The sequence below is a fragment of the Eublepharis macularius genome, chromosome 13 (assembly GCF_028583425.1).
Source record: "Eublepharis macularius isolate TG4126 chromosome 13, MPM_Emac_v1.0, whole genome shotgun sequence".
Lineage (NCBI taxonomy): Eukaryota > Metazoa > Chordata > Lepidosauria > Squamata > Eublepharidae > Eublepharis > Eublepharis macularius.
This window is the reverse complement of record NC_072802.1, coordinates 33,705,664-33,728,367: the sequence shown is the minus strand read 5'-3', so window position 1 is coordinate 33,728,367 and position 22,704 is coordinate 33,705,664. Positions and strand designations below refer to the sequence as shown.

At 45.6% G+C, this 22,704-nt stretch overlaps 1 protein-coding gene across 6 annotated transcripts in view; it reads right to left on the bottom strand.

The window, feature by feature from the left end:
- Positions 1-19,032, bottom strand: part of KIAA1210 (KIAA1210 ortholog) — a 47,961-nt gene extending 28,929 nt beyond the window's left edge. For 2 of the 6 annotated variants that reach the window (XM_054995757.1, XM_054995759.1), the window contains exon 1: positions 18,951-19,032. Coding sequence is in view for 2 of the 6 variants with exons in the window: in XM_054995755.1 (XP_054851730.1) it covers positions 5,767-5,801 (35 nt within the window). In the remaining 4 variants the exon portion in view is untranslated. Of the gene's footprint in view, positions 1-5,766; positions 5,803-18,562; positions 18,716-18,950 lie in introns of those variants that run through there. The other 4 variants (XM_054995758.1, XM_054995760.1, XM_054995755.1 and 1 more) reach the window with 2 other exon arrangements.
- Between the last annotated feature and the right edge of the window lie 3,672 nt (positions 19,033-22,704).

The window sequence follows — 22,704 nt, the reverse complement described above, 5'->3', positions numbered from 1 at the left end:
AGCTACTTGTTGGGTTATCCGTCCCCACCCCCAATTATACAGAGGATACAATATTGCACTTCTGGTGCTGGATCAGAGCTAAGTATAAAATACTTGGGGTTTTTCAAATTGCCAGGAAAGGCTGCGAGGTTCCCTTAGAAAGAGTCAATTATGTTTCAATTGGTAGGTTAGAAAAATAGCTCGGAGAAGAGGAGCGGGGAGCGGGAGGCAGTTTATATGGATTGAATTTCACAGGCATGCTTGATTCCAACTGGATTCAATACAGATGTTTAGTGGTCAAGGGACTTAAAGGGGTGAGGAGGGAAGGAACTCTTGACATAACTCTCCTTCCATAACTCTCGGCCATCCTGCAGTCATCGGCTTGCCAATGAAAAGTGGGTGCTGTGTCTTCAGGTGCAGCTTTACTGCTTAAACTCTATTCAGCTGACGTACAAAGAGAACAGACAACAATGTCTGCTAGCCAATACATTAAGGGAGGAGCAGTGGCTCAGTGGTAGAGCATCTGCTTTGCACACAGAATCCCAGATTCCGTGCCCAACATCTCCAGTTAAAAGGATTAGGTGATGTGAGATATCTCTACCTGAGACCCTGGACAGCTGCTGCCAGGCGGAGGAGGAGGAGGAGGAGGAGGATGCCTTTCTCACGGAGATCCAAGATGGATTACACACACTGCCAGCGCCAGGGTTTCTGGCGCCTGCGGCAACCCCCCTGCGCGATGACGTCATCGTGCAGCACAAGCCGGGGGCATTCGCCGGCGGATGGCTGGGGTAGCGGGCGGAGGCAGGCTGCTTCGCGCTCCACACGCCGCCCCGGCAGCAGTTCATGGCTGCTGCGCCCGGTTGGGTCATGTGGCGGCGGCAGCAACACAGGGCTGGCTGGCTGCAGCAGCTGCAGGCCAGCCACGCCAGCTCCGTGGCGCGCGCCTCCGCCCCCGACACCCCCTCCGGTGCCTCTCCAGTGCCCTCGCGCCTGAGGCCACCGCCTACCTGGCCTCTATGGGCGCACCGGCCCTGACGTGAAAATACAATATAATCAACAGCTAGGACATTCACTGAGCAAAGTACAACAATGAACTGTTAGGGCATGCAGTGAAAGAAATGCAATATGGTATGGCAGCAGAAAATTTGAAAACAAGCATAAAGCCAAGCACAGAGATGAAATCTTTCTGAAACAAAGCATAACTAATTTACATGGCATGTTTAGCAACGTGGAAAACTCCCTAGTAGGCACATGTCTATATGAGCAGACTGTAGCCAACAGAGTAGCGTGTCGTCCCTGTCTGCATCCCTCTGAGCTATTTCTTATGACACAGCCTTATAATCTGGGTAGAAAGCCCTCCTGAATAATTCAGTTTTGCATAGTTGTAGAAAGCCAGGAGAGCAGGAGTTTTCCTGACTTCCCCAGGCAGGCCATTCCATAAGGTGGTGACTACCACAGAGAAAGCATGTGTGCAGGCTGCTGTCGACTTTGCCCAACTGCAGGGCGGGGGCTCACTCCAATGTAGGGAAAACACAGAGAAACACTGAGCAGTAACTATCTGTGGCTGTTTTAAAGAGAGAACGAACAAACCATGGTTAATGGTTGTTATGGATTTTCCGGGCTGTATCGCCATGGCCTTGGCATTGTAGTTCCTGACATGACACTGAGAGATCTCTGTCTTTCGGTGCTACACCTCTGAAGATGCCAGTCACAGCTGCTGGCGAAACGTCAGGAACTACAATGCCAAGACCACGGCAAAACAGCCTGGAAAATCCACAACCATCGTTCTCTGGCCGTGAAAGCCTTCGACAATATATTAAACCATGGTTGTTTTCTAAGCTGCTTACTTCAAGGTAACACAATGGAGAGGGATTTGGAACAAAGGCATTACATTTTCCCGCCCCCCCCCCTGTATTTTGTAGTCTGTCCATAAAGTATTGCATTGCTTGCCACGCCCATTCTGAAAATGCCTCTGTAGGATAACAAAGGGACAATAATTACCACTAGCACTAGAACTCTGGGTGAGAATGGATCCTATTAACTTTTCTGCTTACCCTTTCCTGATCTCCTTCCTCACCTCAGCTCCCATCCTACATGGCTGTTATCCACACATTCCACAATCTCCAGCATATGTTTTCTGGTGGTCAGAAGGGGTCTCCCTCTTCTTTTTTCACCAGCTGAAAATCTTTTAAGACCCAACCCTTTGAGCTTAATAATTGAAGTAACTAGCATGATGACACTAGATGTTCATGATGATTACACTGTGGGTAAAATAAGCCCTCTGATGTTGTCTTGCTTTGCACCAGCAGTGTGGTGAATGATTGGGCAGTCCATAATTTGCAAAGTTAAAATGATGAGGGGAAAGACTTTGGGTGGAAATATAGTTATAGCATGTTATTCCAAGTGTCATTTCTCAGTCTGCTGAAAGGCCCACGTCCCAAGTATTTTGTGTAACTTCCAACATGCTATATTTGTCTTTGAAAATTAGCAGTTTCTGTAGAGAATCAACAATACCTGAATAGCTGTGTCATGTTTGAAATGATAGTCTATATATTTAGTTGTACTGAATGCTCAAAAAAGACAGGAGATATGGGAGGCCAAGTTTGAAAAGTTTGTATAAATTGCTGTTTTCTAGAAAGAAGAGTGGGGGGAAATGATATTGTAATGGTTTTCCCAACTTTTTGCTAGTACAGAAATGTGCCAGCTTTGTAGTTAAACAGATCTCTTCAACAGGCAGAAGAAAGATCTTCTGAGTGATGAGACTATTCAACTCCAAAGACTGCACACATATACACCAATATAATATTGATCCAATTGGAAAACTTTCATCTCACCTATTTTAACTCCTCACAGAACATGACTTGAAACTAGGATTGCTGAATTGCAACCCAGAAAATGCGCATGTGATTTTAAATACTCCAACCCAGCCATGGTGTCTGCTGTCCATTCCATTCTTGTCAACCCCCTCCCCTGCTACGTGCTGTAACAAGCAGGACTCCAGGTGTTCAGTAATAGCTACAACAAACCTAGTGTCGGGTCTCTCTGGATTTCAAACACCACTTTTGAGCAAAGGAGTCATTAGAAAAATAAGAACAGCTACCTGATTACTCCAAATCTAACTCCTTATGTCATCATCACTGTTTGTTCATTTTGTATTTGTGTTCTATACAAGGATAAACGTTTCTGGCAATCAACAGGTTATATACGAACATGAAACTTATCTTCTTGTGAGTTATTCATTTATAGATTCATCTAGACCACTGTTGGCTCTCCAGTATCTCACACAAAAGCCATTCTCCGATCTACCAGAGATTCTTTTTATATGGAGATGCCAGAGACTGAAACTGGGGCCTTGTACAAGCAAAGCATGTTCTCTACCGCTGAGCCATAACCCATCCTCAGAGATAAGAAGGACCACCTATTCCCTTATTAACCTTTCCCTCCACTATGATCATCTTCCTAGGCCCTGTTTTGGGTTCCACTGGCTTCTGAGATTAGATGGGTGGTAAGGGCCTTCTTGCCTTGGTCATGAAACTAAATTTCTGGAACTTTCTCCCCAAGAAAACTTGTCTGTCCTCTTCTGTTGCTGTCTTCCACAAACAGGTGAAGACTTTTGTTTTGTCTGTTGTTCTCTCAGTGATCCCTCCTTTTGACCCTATGTTATTTTTATGTTTTTGTATGTGTTTTAGCTTGCTTTAATATTTATTTATTTATGACATTTATAGTCCGCCTTTCTCACTGAGACTCAAGGCGGATTACATAGTGTGAGATTCGTACAATCAATATCAAGAACATTTCCATACAGTATCAAGGATATTTCCATACAGTGTCAAGGACAAGGACATTTCCATAAACATTATCACAGGGTTTTACAAAGACCATAGCATTAGCAAGAATCCAATACAGAGTTGGAGAACTGCTGAAACAGAACATAATCAATTCTAGGACTGACATTAGATAACACGAAGCACAGGTTGTATATAGGAGTTCATATTCAAAGCAACAGATAATATGCAAGGCAACACAGTGGTGAAGTCTATGGTCCTTAACTCATTAGCAAAGCTAATGAGACCCCCCTCCCTACAATACTTCCCTCCTATCCAGGGCTTTTTTTCAGGGGGAACGCGGGGGAACGGAGTTCCGGAACCTCTTGAAAATGGTCACATGGCTGGTGGCCCCACCCCCTGATCTCCAGACAGAGGGGAGTTTAGATTGCCTTCCGAGGGCAATCTAAACTCCCCTCTGTCTGGAAATCAAGGGGCGGGGCCACCAGCCATGTGACCATTTTCTCCGAGGGCAACCCACTGAGTTCTGCCACCTCTTTTCCCAGAAAAAAAGCCCTGCTCCTATCTGAGTAAAATCCTATCTGAGTAATGATGTGTTTTTGTTTGGTCTTGATGGTTTTAAGACACATTCTAAAGGTAGGTAAAGGTAGTCCTCTGTGCAAGCACCAAGTCAAGCCCTTCCCCAGTCATCTACACTTTACCCCCAGGAAACTGGGTAACTCATTTTACCGACCTTGGAAGGATGGAAGGCTGAGTCAACCTTGAGCTGGATATGTGAACCCGGCTTCCGCCAGGATCGAACTCAGGTCGTGAGTAGAGCTTGGACTGCAGTACTGCAGCTTACCACTCTGCGCCATGGGGCCCTAACTCATTAGCAAAGAATCTGAGACACACACCCCCTACAGTACTTCCCTCCTATCTGAGTAATGATGGGTTTTTGTTTGGGCTTAATGGTTTTAAGACACATTTTATTATGTATATTTTTAATTTGTTATCTGCATTAGTGGCCCTGATGATGACAGAAAGCTGGGGTATAAATCTTGTAAATAAATAAATATGTAACATGTTACATATTTATGTTACAGTTCACTATATATATATAAATCAATTCCCTTCATTATAGTGCTGGAAAAAGAACAGATCATCTTCATTTTTGTTACTTAACAAACAGCACAGACATCGCAGGGATTGTGTTGAAACGAAGGGAAGATAAGAGAGTAGCAAACCAAAAAATATAATATGCTAAGTTATTTAACACTAATTTTATTTAGTTGACAAGTAAGTTCTAAAATTAATATCAATTTTTAAAATAGCACAAATATCACCCTTTTTTCAGTGGGCTACATGGATTCCATCACCAGAGCACCCACAAAAATAAACAAAAACTATTTAATTTAAAATTAGAAAGGACTGTTACATAGCATGGCACTCACTTTTTGAAAAACCTTCCTTCTTTCTACAAGCAACGCAGCCACGTTTTTAAGAAGATCCAACATTTAAAATGCATCTGATTTAAATCATTAACATTCTCTCTGTATTCCATCTACCAATCCCTGAACAGCTTAACTCATCCAAACATCTTTTCTTTCAAATTAAACAAGCTGAATAAAAACACACATAAAACTATAAAAGCACAATCTTCAAATTTCATAAAGATCAATCTACTGCAAGCCTCAATGACTATTACCCATTTCTTTGGGAATAGCAGCATATTTCACAAGGTGGTTCATCTCCTCCACAATTTACTATGCTTTTCAAGCACCTGGGTGCTATTCGTGCAAAGCATAAGCAACATCCACAGACCTTGCCCGCAGATTTACAGTCTAAACCAGTCTGTAAAGGACAGCAGTTCTCTATTCCTGCATGTATCACAGCGCAATATTTAACAGTAAAACAAAGAGAACAAAGTCAAATTTTGAGTTTATATTTAGCTCCATCTAAAGCTAACTCCTTTTTTTAAAAAAGGAGGTAAGAAAGAAGGCTTATAATTAAAACCACTTACTTATTACTCTTCAGACAACTGTAGAAGCCTGCCATAATCTCTCATGTACACTGTACATCAATTTAATGGTTCCTCGTATGTCTATAAAGGATGTTTCCTTCCATCAGGGCTGCAAACTCAGAGTCTGACTTGCCAGTTGCCCCACACCAACGCGTGCACAAAAGCCAGCGTGCCGATGCGATTACTAGCCAGATAAAGTTCCTGATCTGAGGCCCACAGACACTGCTGAACGAGATCCAAAGAAGGTTGTGCTTGTTCCATACATGGGTATGAATTGTTCACTCCCCCTTTTCCTGTCTCTCTCCAGCCCTGCAAAACCACAGTATCTCAAGCCCCCAAAATACCATCTGTTTGTCTCCTTTGCAAGGCTAATAAGGAACTCTGTTGTCATTTGGATAAACGAAGAAGCTACAAAAAGGCTCTCTTTTAAATTATCATGATTAGTGCTGGGGACAAAGAAAGGACACGAAGAGGAAACGGTGACTTTTTCCAGCACTCCTAGGAAAGTTACTTCCTCTAGCAATTAGGGGCCCTAACAAATACATAATACAGGACTGAACATCACTTGAGGTGCCAAGCTGTTTGCTGAACTTTTCTTTTTTTAATTCTTTGGGGGCTAGACACTTTCCCTTCCATGCGGGCTGGATCACACATCTCCCCAAATGCTTACTTGTAGCAGGCTTTTCCCCCACAACAAAACTCTCGCTCTGCCGAGCTTCCCTTCCAACAGACATCATGCAAAGGTGAGATTCAGCAGCAGTGGTGCTATATTAGAATTATTGCAAGAGTAAAAACTTCTGCTCGGAGGGGGAAGGAAGATATCTGGAATTGCTCCGTCTGTAGCAGCAAGGGAAAAAAAGAAATGGTACTTTAGAAAATAAGGGTCTAGATAATAATGTCACTTGGGGAATGAGGATTGTTGTATTGGTGCTATCATCCATCTCGTCTCCTTGGCGTGGGGTTGGATTCTTTAATGTAGATCACAAATTCAGTGAGCTAGTCTTATACCAAGTCAGCCATTTGTTCATTGGTTTATTTAGAACAGTACTGTCAAGCAGCTGTCCAAGATCACAGGCAAAGATGAGTCTTTCACAACACTGACCAATGAAGATTCTGCTACCTGAGTATGAAGCTGGTACTTTCTACAAGTCTACCTCACCAGGAGTGAATAGATTAGGGTGTTCACTCTGGAAAATCAAGAATGACCAACTACACTAAAGCAGTATCTCTTACTGGTCTTTGTGACCAAGAAGATTTAGCTGGGAAGTCCCTGGTTCAAATATCACATCAGCCCTAAAAAAAAATCACACAGTAGTCTTAGGCAAGCCACAATTTCTCATTCTAAGCCATCATCTGCAATACAGGGGTCATACTAGCTTATTACTGTAAAGATTACAGAGATAACTAGTTGGATCCAGACTAAACTGGCAATTCTCACCAATTCCCCCTTCTGGCTGCAGACCCCCCACCCCCATGCCATGCCTCAAGATTCTTCTATCCAACCAGGAGCAGTGTTTTGTAGAGGAGTGGGCTGCAATGGGAGGAAGGAGACATGAAAATCCCATTCTGCCCTTGGGAAATTTAGAATGGGTACAATCCAACATGTGAAACTCATTAAATGCCCTCAAGCACCATGTAAATAATAAAACATCACAATCCATACTGGTACTGCCTGCCAACATTCAATGTATTTCTCTTTCCTTCTCTCTTGCCACACAGTGCCCTTATCTGCTCCAAAGCATGAGCGCATCTCTTAAAGACCCTTTCTTCATTAACCTCTATAGTATTGTGTGAGGATAGTCACAGACAGAGTTCCAGTTTGGAGGGGACATCATTTATTTACAACATTTCTATGCTAACTTTTGACCCGACTTAAGGTCGAAATACATATATATATGATATTTTAAACAATTAAACAAACACACATATATAAACACACATATGACACAGCGTGCTTGGTAGGAGCCATAGTTATACTCAGGGGTCATTTCGTAGAAAAAGAGCTGAAGGAACTCATTAGAGTAACTCATTAGCATATGCCACACCCTTGACATCACCAGAAGTGTGTCATTAGCATGATTGATTTGCATAAGCCACGCCCCCTGACATCACCTATCCTGGCTGTTTTGGACCCAATCCTGGCCATTCAGGGCCAAAATTGGGCCCAAAATGGCAAAAAGGGACTGAAAATGGCCGAAAATGGGCCCAAAATGGTCAGGATTGGGCTGCTGCTGAGCGGGAGAGTGATCCACCACCCGTCAGAGGCCTGATCCGGGCCATTTCAGCCCCAATCCAGACTGAAACAGGCCCAAATGGCAGAGAGTCAGGTGGGCGGGGCCACCTGACATGTGACCTCTTTCGGGAACTGCTGGAACTGTGTTCCTGCGCATTCCCCCTCAAAATGAGCCCTGGCTGTACTCATCACATATGCGCACCAGCCTTACATGCAAGTCACACATTTCATCACATTTTTCACACAGTCGCCCAAAAGCTTTCCCCACCAGCTTACTATCCTAAGACCATAAAGATCGGCCACGCTGAATCAAACCAGTATCCCACGTAGGCCAGCATTCTGTTGTTTCACAAATCAAGAAGTCCCAAGTTTAAGTCTCACTCCCACCACAAACTTGATAGGTGGTCACAGACAAGACACACTCTCTGAGCCTCAGCCCTCCCATGTGAAACACAGGGATAATAATACTAGCCTACCTTAGAGGGGTGTTGTAAAGATTACAGTAAGACACTGTAAGTGAGGCACTTTGAACACTTAAAACTTCTGTCCCATTCTACATATTATTTGTAACTGAACAATCCTGAGGCAAAAAAATAATAACAACAACCCTAGGAAAGTTTCAGATCGATGAGCAGAATTAACATTTCAGTTGGCATGATGCCATGCTGAACTTCTGGTGCAATCATGAAGGGAGTAAGACAGCAATCCCCTCCACTATGCAATGGGCTAAGTCCACCCAACAGGAAGACGAAATCAGAACTGAAGCCATAAAGTTTAACATCAATCATGAAGGAATTCTTAAGGATTACTATTATTTGCAGGCTTATTGTATGAAACTCGGGTCCTAAATCCTTCTGGCATTTGAACAGGAGAAAACTGCCAACTGTAACACTGCCAACAGTGAAAGAGGATTAATATGGGAAACCTCATAAAAATACACATTTAAACTCAAGAAAAAAGAGGGATTTTATATATGTCTGTGCGTGACGGCAGGGCCAAATCCTTCTCCCCACTGCATTTCTTTTCCCATGGCCTAGCTGGCTTTGCATAACAGCCCGGGACTGCGGCTATCACCTAACTAGATTAATATTCCTTCTTGTCATTCGCCCCTCAAAGTGCAATTTTCTTCCCTTTTTGTATTCTGATTTTTATGTTCAGGGATGGGACCAATAGTACAGCTGCACTAACTTAACTGGCCCTGTAATGCTATGTGTATTGGTTCTGGTATCTGCTAAATTCTTCCATTATTTTGGCATTGCATTGCACTTCTTTGGCTGACCCAATGCAGCCTGTGATGCAGAAGAACATAAGAAGAGCCCTGCTGGATCAGACCAGTGGTCCCTCTAATCCAGCATCCTGCTTCGCACGGTAGCCAGTCAGTTGCCCTGGAGGGCCAACAACAGGCCTTGGCCCTCTCAGATGCTGCTTCCTCGCATTGGGTTACAATGACCATTTCTAAATGTGGAGGTTCCCGTAACTCACCGTGGCTAGCAGCCATTGACAGACCTGTCTTCATGGCAGGCCCGTTTCCTTGTGTGATGCTTCTGCAGTATCTGTTCATTTACAAACACTTACAAAGCAAGTGGGAGCAGGGAGGCACCCACATAGTGCCAGACTGCAGAGCATCAGAGCTCTCAAAAGCAAAGAGCGTCCATTTGAAAATAGGGGCATCCCTCCCCCAAACTCCTTCATCTACCCAGCTGCAAAATTCCAACCTTTGTCTCGCCTTTATTGGACATATTGCAAATGCTGCCTGTTTCTTCAGTGACCACCCCCGAATAAATATGTGGAATGTGTCCTAGGTCTTTACTTACCAGCTATTAGCCACTGAAGGACCACCTCTCCCCATACAAAAACAACATGCCAACCCGAGTCTGCTTGTTAAGCCTTGCTTACTGTATTCCCCATTTGGGAAATTCACTGGATCTGTTTCGGATGATTTTTCTTGGACTGGGTACTCCTCCTGCAGGTTTTATTGTGATGCTACTGGATTATTCCCTGGGTTCTATTTTAATATGTTTAGGGCCTATCGAATGGCGCACTGAATGTCGGAAAGGTCTTTAAGGAAACATCTCCTGGCTTGTTCAAAAGCTTCTGGAAATACAACACACACACACACACACACACACACACACACACACACACACACACACACCAACTTTAAATATATGCTGACAGGGTCTGAACTTGCCAGGATTGAAAAGGAAAGAAATCCTGAGGTTGTAAGGCATAGTTCAATGAAAATACCGACTCATGAAAAAAGCTAAACTTCACACTGTGTGGATTATTAGGAAAGGAATTCTAAATAAAGCAGCCAGTTGTATAATGCCCCTATATAGATCTTCGGTGTGGCCTCTTCTGCAATACTGAGTACAGTTCTGTTAGTCGTAGCTTTAAAAAATGATTATGGCAGAGCAGGGGAAAGTGCAGAAGAGGGCAGACAAAATGATGGAGAAGTTGGAGCGCTTTTCCTACAAAGGGAGGCTAAAGAGTCTGAAAATTCCCAGTTCAGAAAAAAGACAACTAAGGTGAGACATGATAGGGATTTTAAGAATTATGCATGGGGTAACTTTCCCTCCTCTCCCATAACACCAGAATTCAGAAGCAGGGAATTTGATGAGCAAACAGATTCAGGACAAAAAGAAACACTTCTTCACACAGTGAGTAATTTAATTATGGCATACACTGCCTTTGGACATTTATTTATTTGGAAAATTTGTATGCCACCTCTCCAGACCTGCTTAAGGCAGCTTGAGACAATAAAACAATACCAAGCAGACAACAAAAACATCAGTGAAACAATCCGTCAGTATTTTAAAACATGCTAATTAAGACCACCAATAAAAACAAGTCAGGGTATAAAAGCACATAAAACGAAGCAGACTGAAAGAATATTAATAAAAAACAGTCCTCAGGCTAGGAGAAGACCACAAAACAGCTAAAATGGATGGGACTCATTAGTTAAAAGGGATGGCCGCTAGCATAGATGACTTCAAGAGGGGACTAGACAGATTCACAGAGGACAAATCCATCCATGGCTACTACACTGAAGGAAGCCTCCATCTACAGAGGCAGCCAAGCCCTGCATACCAGTGCTAGGAGGCAATGTCAGACAGACCTTGGCCCCACACATTCTTTATGGGCCCTCCAGGGTAACTGGTTGGAACTGAATGCAACAGGATGCTGGAGCAGATGGACCACTGGTCTGATCCCATAAAGGCTCATACGTTCTTCAGCTAGCCACAGAAATGGCAGCTGAGCCCCACCGCTCTTCAGTTTAAACAAAAGATGATAGTCTCCACACAGGCATTGTTGTTTGTCTTAGAGAGACAAAAGGCAGGACTCTGCCTCATGGGTACTGTTGCTTCTCCAACATCTGCCCCGGACACTATCATGCTGCCTGCTGCATAGATGCCAAGAACCATCACTGCATTGTCTCCTTGCATCTGGGGCTGAAAGGACAAGTCTGAGTTGGCAACCTGCCCAGCTGAGGCTCCTCTCCAAAAAGGTAGCTTATAGGGCCCTGGCATAGTGTTGCTCTCCATGCCCAGTCACCAAAAAAACAAAACAAAACAAAAACAGATTTACAAGGAGTTGCTTTTGTACTGCCTGAATCCCCAGGGAAGAAAAAAAGGCAAGTTCAGACAAAGCCCCAGCTTATCAGAGGTGGTTAAGAGGGACGATTGTCAGTAACAAGAAGAATATCTGGGCTCAAAGCAGATCTGTACACATCAGCAGCATACAAAGCACCTGGTATAGGTTCTTGAAGTCGTCTAACACAGACTGACGGCTGAGGGATAACTACAGGTTATCCCTTCATGCTCCATTCTGAAGTCAGGTACCGGTACCAGGTTCACAATACTTGCCTTACTAATGCAACCTTGTGCAGCGTTAGTCCTGCAGCAAGCCCCTTGGTCTTAGAGTAACTCTGCACAGGATTGTGTTGTTAATCCTCTAATCCATGTGTGGGCAGGTAATCGCTCGCCAAGCCATTCGAAGCAGCCCTTAGCCTTTCCTCCTGTAGCTCTGCAATCATGTTATTTTCTTTTAAAACAGCATCTTCTCTCCTCCTCCTCTTTTGCGTAAAGCAAAAAAGGCACACAAACACACGTGCCTTTGCTCTGGATGGGCCCCAGCATCTTTTCCCATCCACCTGTCCTCCATTCATGCACACACACACCTTTGCTCTGGACAGGAAAGGAGCATGCTGTTGACTCTTTCCCCCTGCATCAATGTTGTTATTTGCCTCTTCTGGGGAAAACATAGAGGTAACTATCTATTTTTTCCCTTGCAGAGCAAATTACAGTGAAGGGCGGCGTTTTGCTTTTGGAAAACAGCAGAGAAAGGTTTCCCCACCCGAGCACTGCAGCCCTACTCTGAAACGCTGCCATTTTTGCACAAGCTGCCATTTGGTGACTGGCTCCATCCACCAAGCCACCATTCTGTGGCTCCTAAAGCTCTTTAAAGCTCCCGGAAACATAAACTCTGCCCTCTCATGCTCCTAGAACCTCTCATGAAACTGAGTTTATTTGATCTCACCAGTGGTAGCTACTGATGAGGAAAAGGGATAAGAATATGCAGATCATGTTAAGATTCATGACGCGTGATGGGCGTTTTCAGGATAACCTGACACAGGAAATGAAGTTTTCTGCGACAGCTTCAGTTACTCGCACCTGCGGAAACACTGTTTCAGATTCATCCCACAGCATGTGGATTTTGAGCAAGAAGGGAAGCTTAGTTAGTTGCTTACTAGAGGCTTTAGCTATGTAGAATCCTGGAGTAGATGTTAAGGACTCCAGGAAACATTAATGGGTAATTAACCCCAACCTTCTCATCGAAGAAGAAGAAACCCCAGGTCTCCCCCGTACCAATTTTACTATAATATTTATTTCACTATGCAATAACACATTTTATGCTTTTAGGGTGGAAAGGATGAGTACATAATTTTGGATGGACAAAGCACAAACGCACAGGAAATATGCAAACATTAATGCAGCGGCAACACCAGTCAAACGTTTGACACGGACACAAGTTCAGGAGCTCCCTAAGTAAGGTCAGTTGCATTTTCTAACAGGGTGGATAGAAGACAGAGTGTAATCTAATGGCAGACTGATCACCCAGCACCTGCTCTTTATTGAGCTTCTTGCAGAAAATGCCGAACTGGGTGGATCACCAAATATAGATCAGTGTATGTGCACGGTGAGAAGGCAGAAGTCCTTATAGATTAGTTATGCCTTCATTGTGCGTTCTGTGAAGAAGACAAAAGTCCTTAAAATCAGTACCAAAGAAGCAGCAGATCTGAGCTATCAGCAGGTGCAACTCCCCCTCAAAATTTTCAAATTTATTAAGGGGGGGGGGCTCCACCATTCTGGAAAGCATGCTTTTTTGCCCCAGAATCGTTTATGTTCAACATTTGATCCAGCCCTAAAAGAAACTATGCATGTGAGAACCAGGCCTTAGATAGATGGCACTCACACACACTTGTGTCTGTTGCTTTTTTTAACTGCTCGTCGTCCACATTATGTAACTAATGATGTGACAGCCAACCATGTGGCCTACACAGCATCTGTACTACAAAGCTTAACAACAGAGTAGAGGAGACAGGGCAAAAGAACTGGCCTGCTAGGCCTGCTTACTGGAGCCCGGGTAGATTTTTCTCCATCTAAATGCATCCAATTAAACAGTGGTGCTCAGACCTGGAATATTTACATACAAGAATGTCAAAACGTGCCATTTGACCGGCATGCAAAATATTTAAAGCATTCATTTAGTAGAACTGTACCATGGAGAGATTTCACACCAGTTATCAAAACCGAAATTGCTGTGAAAAACAACACAATTAGATTCTGAATTGTCGTATTCATTTATGTTGGTCATTCGCAGCATTAGGAAAGCACAAATAAGTAGATGGGAATTACAAGGCAAAGATCAAACGCCACTGCCGGCGGGCCTGCTGCAGGTTTCCTACCCCTGTTCTAATCCAAGCTGTTTCAGTGCCAAAGGAAGAAAGCTCCAAGAGGAACCACCCTTTTCTGCACAAAGGAGCAGGTGGCACTATCTACCATGATATTCTCCTGCACAAGTTTTGCTGAAATTGACGGCTGCACCAAAGGATGGTAATGCTCTTCTGTAGCTCTTGTCCTGTTCATTTCACTGGAGGTTAACAGAAGACGCTGGTGAAGCACGTTAGCAAAGAGACAGTGTCATCCTAAGCAGAGCTAAATCCTTCAAAGCTCATTCACTTCAATGGATTTAGAAAGGTGTAACTCTGCTTGGGATGGCACTATCAGCTAGGAACCAGCAAGCCTGCTACACGAGGCTCACCTCTGCTGGGAATTTGCCAGACAGGAGGCTGAGAGAGAGAGAGGCACAAGGATAATAATATTCATCTACCTTACAGGGTTGTTGTAAGGATAACAACAATAACATATACAAAGAGACAAAATAGTGTGGTGGGCAGACGGCTGGTCCAGGCCTGGGGAGACCAAAGTTCCAATCCCCAACCACCCTATTTTGCTAGGCTTTAAAGGGGCACTTGACTCTGGTCTTAACTCTCTTGTCTAACCTACTTCGCAGGGTTACTGTGATAAGAAAATGGAAGAAGAGAGCGCTGTGAATGGGCCCTGTACATCAAACGCAGAGCACTTTGGACATTCTAAAGCACTCAGTAGCAGCAGCCGCATTATCTGGCCCCTTGGCCCTGTTTCCCATTCTGCAATTCTTTCTGGTATACAAAATCTGCCATGGTGGAAGCAGACGTATCAAAGCAAAGGACTTCCAAAGTGTTTGTTCCTGGCCTGTGCTTATTCCGTAGCACTTCTTCCTCAAAGGGAATAAGAACGATCTAGATAAACCCTTCACAACTATTCCTGTGATGGTACAGCCACTAGCACAGTGGGGGGTTTCATGGCAGACTTTCGCCTGCTGCTAGAATATACACAACCACAGCTGATTTTATTACAGTGATAGCCCTCCTTTCTTCCATCATGGAAATCAAAGTGACACTCATGTGGGGGGCATTCCCAGGAGGTCTCCCATCCAGGCACTGACGAGATGCAGACCTGGGCTACATCAGCACAGCAGGGATTCTCCATTTCCTTGTCATCACCACTGCCAATGTAAAGGCATTTGCGCTGACACCAGAGCACCAACACGGGAGCTTTGTGAGCACTTGCCTGTTATCGTTATAATGTTATAAGGCAGTGATGGTGAACCTATGGCATGTGTGCCACAGCTGGTATGCAGAGCCCTCTCTGTGGGCACACAAGCCAAGTCACCGGATCACTAGTTCCAGGGCTCATTTAGAGGGGCAACGCCTGGAACGGCGTTCTGAGCAGAGATCACATGGGTTTTGGCTCTTCCCACGTGATTCCTATTCCTCAGTGCTGCCTCCCTGCTGCCCGTCTCTTTAGCAGCAGGAAGCAGAGGCAGCAGCTGGGCTGCTGGGGCTGGCTTTCTAAAGAAGAGTAAGCTGCTTTGATTTAACTTGCTTTACTTTCAGTCATGGCTCTTGAGCGAGAGAGAGCAAGCGAGCGAGAGCTTGCAAGCAGGGCTGCTGGTCTAAAGAAGGGCAATCTGCTTACTTTCAGTCATGGCTCTTGAGTGAGTGAGAGGGAGAGAGAGTGCTTGCAAGCAGGGCTGCTGGTCTAAAGAAGGGCAAACTGCTTTAACTTGCTTTACTTTCATTCGTGGCTCCTGAGTGAGTGAGTGAGTGAGTGAGTGAGTGAGTGAGTGAGTGAGTGTGAGAGAGAGAGAGAGAGAGAGAGAGAGAGAGAGAGAGAGAGAGAGAGAGAGAGAGAGAGAGAGAGAAAGAGAGATGTTAATTAGTTGGGACAACTGTATGAGTTGTTTTTTTTAACTAAGACCTCAGTATTCGGGTTTGATTGCAGTGCTGGCACTTTGAAATAAATAAATTGGTTTTGTGTTGCAGTTTGGGCACTCGGGGTCAAAAAGGTTCGCCATCACTGTTAAAGGGTGACAACCTTATAAAGCTATGGCAATCTAGCAAATACTGATTTATTTTAAAAGCCAGAAAGTGTCCTCCATTGCATGGGTGGAGATGATGGCTGTGGGGGTTAATGAGACAAGGAATATAGTGTCAATGTGAGTTGTATCTTCAAAAATGCACACTTTCCCATCCGCACAGTGGGCAAACATGTTTGGACTGCAATCTTTCCAAAAAGATTGTATCAGATCAGGGGAAAATCCTTAACATGTAGATGCTTAAAAAAAAAAACCCTGCTCCACTGTGGATGCCACATCAGAGCAAAACTTCCATGGGGGAGCCACCCTGCTTAGCTGCCATAAGGTTATTATGTTCCTCCCAAGCGTACACAGAGCTGCTGAGAAGATCATACAAGGGAGGAATACAGACAGGGTTTGCTATTTGAAATCGGTGCAGTGACTCAAAGCGTGCTAGTAAATTAACAGCAGCCATGTCCGGGGGCAATCAAATCCACACAAATGACAGAGAGAGAAAGGAGGGGCAGGCAGAGAAAATTAGAAAGCATATGGTTGCACGCTTGGATGTATAACTAGCCGGCTTCACTAATCTCTCCGCCTCTCCATACTCTTAAAATAGACAGATGGAGCCTTTTGACATCTTGAGTACTTGACATTCTCGCCTGCATCAGCACCCCTGGCCTCAAAGATTAAATCCCAAAGGCTGGGACGGGAATCGTCCCCCTTCCCACGCATGCCAGAGGAAGAGAATTCAGGCTTTTCGTTTTGTGTTCCTACATTTGTTGCATTGCCTGGTCTATACTGGGGACTCAGGAAAAAGAGCACACTTTGTTCTAAAACCTTGGTTGGAACCAGAATAGCGTTTCTTAATCAGTGATACATGTACCACCAGTGGGACGCAAAAATAGTCTAGGTAGGATGCAGGGTTTTCATAACAACTATTCAAAATTCTCTCTCCCTCAATCTCCATAGCTGCCTGCAAACATGACGTGTCATCTCCTGCTGACCTTACCTGCCACTATGGATTATCCATCTGTGACCTTTCAGCATGCTAGCAGCAACCTTGGACACTCTGTGTTTCTCCTAATCCCCTGTTCCACTTGCCCACCAGCAAGCATCTTTGATATGCCTGACAACCCAATCTGCCAGGCATTATCCATTGTGCTGCTTTAGTTTTCTTTTTAATGTCCTTAAAACTTATCATAAATTATAACTGTCTAAGAGAATGCCTGCAAACATATAAATGTCCTTCTCAGGAAAAAGTGGACTTTCTTTTTCTGTCGCAATGGAGCTCTGATAGAACGACTGGTGGAGCGTAGGCTATGAAAGGATAAGAACCACCGAACTTGAGTACCTGAGAAGGTGTAACTAATTCATGGAGGATACCTTATTAAACAAAATGGCTAAATGGAGCCTCCATGTTCAAAGACTGTATGCTCCCCAGTACAGGAGAAGGCTTTGGCATCCAGGTACAGACCTCCCAGGTGGCATCTCTGGAAAACAGGATATTGGACCAGATGGCCCACTGGCCTGATCTAGAAGCCTTCTTCTTATGTCATGAAAGGTCACTAGGAGAATGGAATCAGGGACAAAAACAAGTCTGCCAACTTCCACCTGCCAAAGCAGCTCAGCCTCACCTGCAAAAAATGTTTTGCCACAAATCCCAGTCCTGTTCTTTTGCCTCTACGTTGCCAACTGGGCAGGGCCGGTGCCAGAGTTTATGGTGCCTGAGGCCGGGGGCAGCTTCAGGGCTGTTGCTGCCCCCACACGTGTGCATGCACCTGGACTGCACGATGACATCACTGCGTGTGACATCATCACACAGCATGCCACTGCGAGCTGGCCCCGTTAGTGCAGCAGGCAGCTGGGATGGTGCATGGGTGGTCTCCCAGCCCTCCTGCTCAGTTGCCCTGCGCTGCCCACCATGCCTGGCCCACAGCTGTGTGCAGGCGGCGGCAGCACAGGGCGACTGAGCAGGAGGGCTGGGAGGCTGCCCACTCACACTGCCCCATGCTGCTGCTGCCACCACACGCTCCCGGCCAGGAGCAGCAGCTGCGAGCCAGGGGCGGCACGCAGGTGGCTTCCCAGCTCTCCCACTCAGCCGCCAACGCTGCTGCTGCTAGCTCCGCGGTGCGCGCCCCCGCCCCCGACGCCCCCTCCGGCACCTCAGCACTCGAGGCGGCTGCTAGACCCATCTCCATGGACATGCCGGCCCTGCAATTGAGGAAGAGGAGAAAACTGGTATACTTCCATGGGACCAAATTTTAAAATGACACCATCTTTCTTTTGAAGAGGAGAGTATTGCTGGTTTTGAAAAAGCATTAATGGTGCATACACATATCAAAATGACAGGTGAATAACATTTTAGGATTCTTGGCACCCCAGTCCTCCACATTTGATTAGAAGAGTCCTTCCTCATCATTCCAGCACACTCCTCCTAGCCTATTAACAACTCATGTGCAAGCATCTATTTAAAGGTGCAGCCCACCCTTTCCCAAACGCTTGTGATGAGCCTCTGAATTCAAAACCCACAACAAAATAAGGTGTAAACAATTATGCAAAACAAACACAGACCAAACCAAAGATAACATTCAGACACACCTTCCATTTCCTTTGTGCCAGGATTCAGTCTAGGACAGCGTGGCGTGAAATTAGCGGCGGGATAACAAAGCATGCCCTGGGAGCATGTGCAGAGTGTATTTCCCTCCCCAATGGACAACCAGAGCGGCTCCGCGAGGGCATTCCTTCGCCTCTCTGCTCCGCAAGCCCCAGCCTTCCGGCCCCGGCTCCAGCCTCCTGTTCTGAGCCTTCTAAATGAGGATTTGGGGGACGGGCTCCCTTGGGGCACCCCTGAGCCCCCGGCAGGATCTCACAGCCTGGCCAGATCCCCGGCTCTATGCGCCTTCCCGCGGCTCCCAATCGCCCCTCGCTCAGCTTTACCGCCCTCTGGAGGGCGGCGCCCTGGAGGGGCTCGCCCACCTTCCCTTACCCGACGCCGCTATGGCCACGTCCCGAGCATCCAGGTGGTGCGTCCAGCCCAGCCCTCCCGCGGCGCCTCCAGCGGCTCCCGGAGCTCCTCCCTGCCGGCCAGCCGGGCCGCTCGAACAGCCAGTTGCCGCCCACAGGCCTCCTCGCCGTCGAGCGGGCGGAGCCGCTAGGCGCGCGCAGCCAGCCGCTCGGCGCGCTCCTCCTACGGTTGCTTCGGAACCGGCCTGGAAGAGCGCCCGGCCGTGGGACGAGAGGGCCTCGGGGCATGTGCAGAGCGTCTTGCTTGATGTGCGCGCTCCAGGGGCGTGGAGAGTCCCTCTTGGAGCCGAAGAAGGAGGGGGCTACAGAGCTGCCAACTCTGGGCCGGGAAATTTCTGGAGATTTGGGAATGGAGCTTAGAGGAGGCGGGGTTTGGAGGGAGGGGCTTCAGCAGGGTATAATGCCCTAGAGACCACCCTTCATAGCAGCCATTTTCTCTGTAGCCTAGAGATCAGTTGTAATTCCGGGAGGTCTCCAGGCCCTACCTGGAGGTTGGCAACCTTCTAAATTCCAGAACGGGGGCGGGCCGACCGTTCCTTTGTTAGGCTGGTCTGAAGGCGAACTTGTGTGTTGCTGACAATTATGCCCAGTCCTGTTTAGCGTCAGCAAGGGTACTGCTGGATTGCAGCTCCACCTTGGGCTTGATGATCGCTTGAGGTTTCAGCAATGGCAGCTGCTAGTTAACAACTCTTGTCTTCAAAAGAGACTCACACGAGAAACTGCTGAATTGGGTTTAGCCAAGGGCTAAACGGGTCTGATGATTTTCTCAGCCTCTGTAAACTGCTTAACTGTAGCCAAAGAGTCTGTGTTGTCACAGACTGCATAGGGTTGCCAAACTGGAATTCTCCCAGACTACAGAGTTGACTTCCCCTGGAGAAAATGGTCTCTTTGGAGGGTGGAACCCATGGTATTATGCCCCACTGAGGTCCCTCCACTCCCTAAATCTGGCCCTCCTCATGCGCCACCCCCAGATCTCCAGGAATTTCCCAATCCAGAATTGGCAAGCCTAATTGTGCATATTTTTTGAATTGTTATCACTATGCTTTCCAGTTTTGAACCCCACAAACCAGGCCTTTTAACTCAGTCTGCACATTCGTTTTACTTTTTCTGTGTAATATCACACACACACCCCTAAAAAGTGTGCAAACTTTTGAGTTCTCTAGAGCTCCTCCTCGGGTTGGATGTTCAGCACACCAAAAAAATCCAAAAAGGATGTTGGGGAATAAGTTGTTTCAAGGCTTGTGGCTGCTGAAGTCTGGAAATTAGAAACAGGATGTGGTGCAGACTAAAGAGGGTCAGTTTAGATAGTGGTGTATACAAAGCTAGTTATCAAGTTGCACCATGTTTCTGGGACAAAGGAGAGGAAAAAATTATTCTTCCTTTTAAAGTATGAAAGGCAGTCAGAAATTTGTACGTGTCACATCTTCAACAGCAGAGGTCTGCAACCCATATGGCTTAGTACAGACGAAAATGTGGCTCTTTTAAAAAGAAAATTAAATCTTTTAAGTTAGGGTATATTGGAGGAGTAGGTTAGATGCTAGAATAACCAGTATATGAAGGGAATGGGAAGCAAAGATTGGACTAAAAATGATGCTTTACAGGAAGGGAAATTATACAGATAGTTGCCAATAATCCAAGTGCAAACCATGCACAGGTTTATGGCAATGCAATAAAATACACAGGGTGCTCATGTGTATATTTATTACTTATTGTGAGACCATGTGTGTGCCACTTTCTAATAAAGAACATGCAACAACTGGGCTGCAGAAAAATTACGGAATATTAATCAATGTGTCAGTTACCAGTAGTGTTAAGTTGCATATTTTCAGTTATGCGTATGGGCTGTCTTTTGCTGGCTCTTTGTTGATCTCTTGCGCTGAATGTTGACAAAGTTTGGCTCTCTAATTGTAACAAGCTGCAACTGCCTGTTCTACAGCGATTGCTTTCCATGTGAGATATTGATGACATATTTCTAGTCATCCAGATATCCCAAATGGATCATGTCCTCTTTCATAAAACCACAACACTAAGTCGAGTGCATTTGTTTTCTTTGTCTCTGCATTGTTCTGGGCAGAACTGCCGGATAGGCAGAGATGTTGCAATTTCAGACAAGTTTCAGCTTGCCTGAAGTTGGAATGTATCTGCCTCTCTAGGCCAGGCATAGCAAAATTTGGCAGCTATCTTTCCAAATGACCTGCTTCTCGGAGTCTGCTATGCATACGATATCTTATTCTTCAGCGGCAGAAAAATTATATACAGTCAGTGTGCTTGGCCACCCGCATGGGTCATCCAAAACCTTCAACATGCCACAGTCTCTCATCCCTGAAACACCATCCATCTCTCCCTACCAAAAGCAGCAAAGTATGAGTTAGCTTTCAAAAAGGCCACAGGATATACTATTTGTAATTACTACATTCATCCCTCCAGAGGAAGCAAAATATGCCAGTGTTGCTCTCAGGGGTTCTCCAATTGCAGCATGTCAGGGTGTCATTCATAAAGCACACTTTGGCTGATTCACAGCAAAACAGATTTTTTAAAAAGCTGCCTGGGCTTCTGCCTGTATGCTGGCACCTTCTTCACTAAATACATGGTAAAATTATATGTGGTATGCTTGCACCATGCTCATAAATGCTGAGTAACAGCTACTCCTCAGAATTTTGAACAGTAGCTGCCCCTCTGTTCAAAGTATGGTGACAGAACATCTGCCTCTTCTACTCCCAGTTGTAAGTAGGGTTTTTTTTCAGCGGGGACGCAGTGGAATGGAGTTCCGGAACCTCTTGAAAATGGTCACATGGCCGGTGGCCCCACCCCCGATCTCCAGACAGAGGGGAGTTTAGATTGCCCTGTGTCTGGAGTCTCCCCTCTGTCTGGAGATCAGGGGGCGGGGCCACCGGCCATGTGACCATTTTCTCCGAGGGCAACCCACTGAGTTCCACCACCCCTTTTCCAGAAAAAAAGCTCTGGTTGTAAGTAAAGCAACATGGGGGGGGGGAATAAAGTGAGGCACTTGGAGATAACAAGGAAAATGAGAAGAAAACTTGCCCATTGTCCCTGGCAATGGACGGCCAGTTGGGAAGCCCATGAGGGTAGTGGGTGAAATGTGTCTCATTGGACAATGTCCTCGCACATCCTGGCCAGCGTAATGATGGACATTAATAATCCATGACAAACTGAGAATGTAAGAAAAATGCCAAGATGCCTGTCTGATGGAGTACTGCAAGAAATGGGTGTTGGGGGGGGGGGCAGATGTTAGGAAGAAAAAGCTTTTCCCATCCCACTGAGTTATCACAGTCAACCCACACCAGAATTCAACAGAGCAGAGCTTCCAAGACAAAAAGATGCAACTTCTAACCCTGCCATGTCACTTCGATTGAAAAGCAGTGTGTGTCAAAAGTCATTGAAAAGAATGAAAGTTCTGTCAACATAATTATATCTGTATACTCCAGTTCATACTCAGGTCCTTACATGCCCAGTAGTCGTGTAAAAAAATAATGCCTTGTATTTGCACTTGTGAACAAACAGAAAATTCATAAAAGAAGTCTGTCCTTATAACAAGTTAAAGCAGCTGCAAAAAATGCTTTCTACAACCTCACTCTAGCCTGGAAGATGGCTTCTTACCTCAACATGGTTGACCTGGCCACCTGGATCCATGCTATGGTAACATCAGGACTTGACTACTGTAATGCACTATGCATAGGTCTCCCATCTAAGTTAAC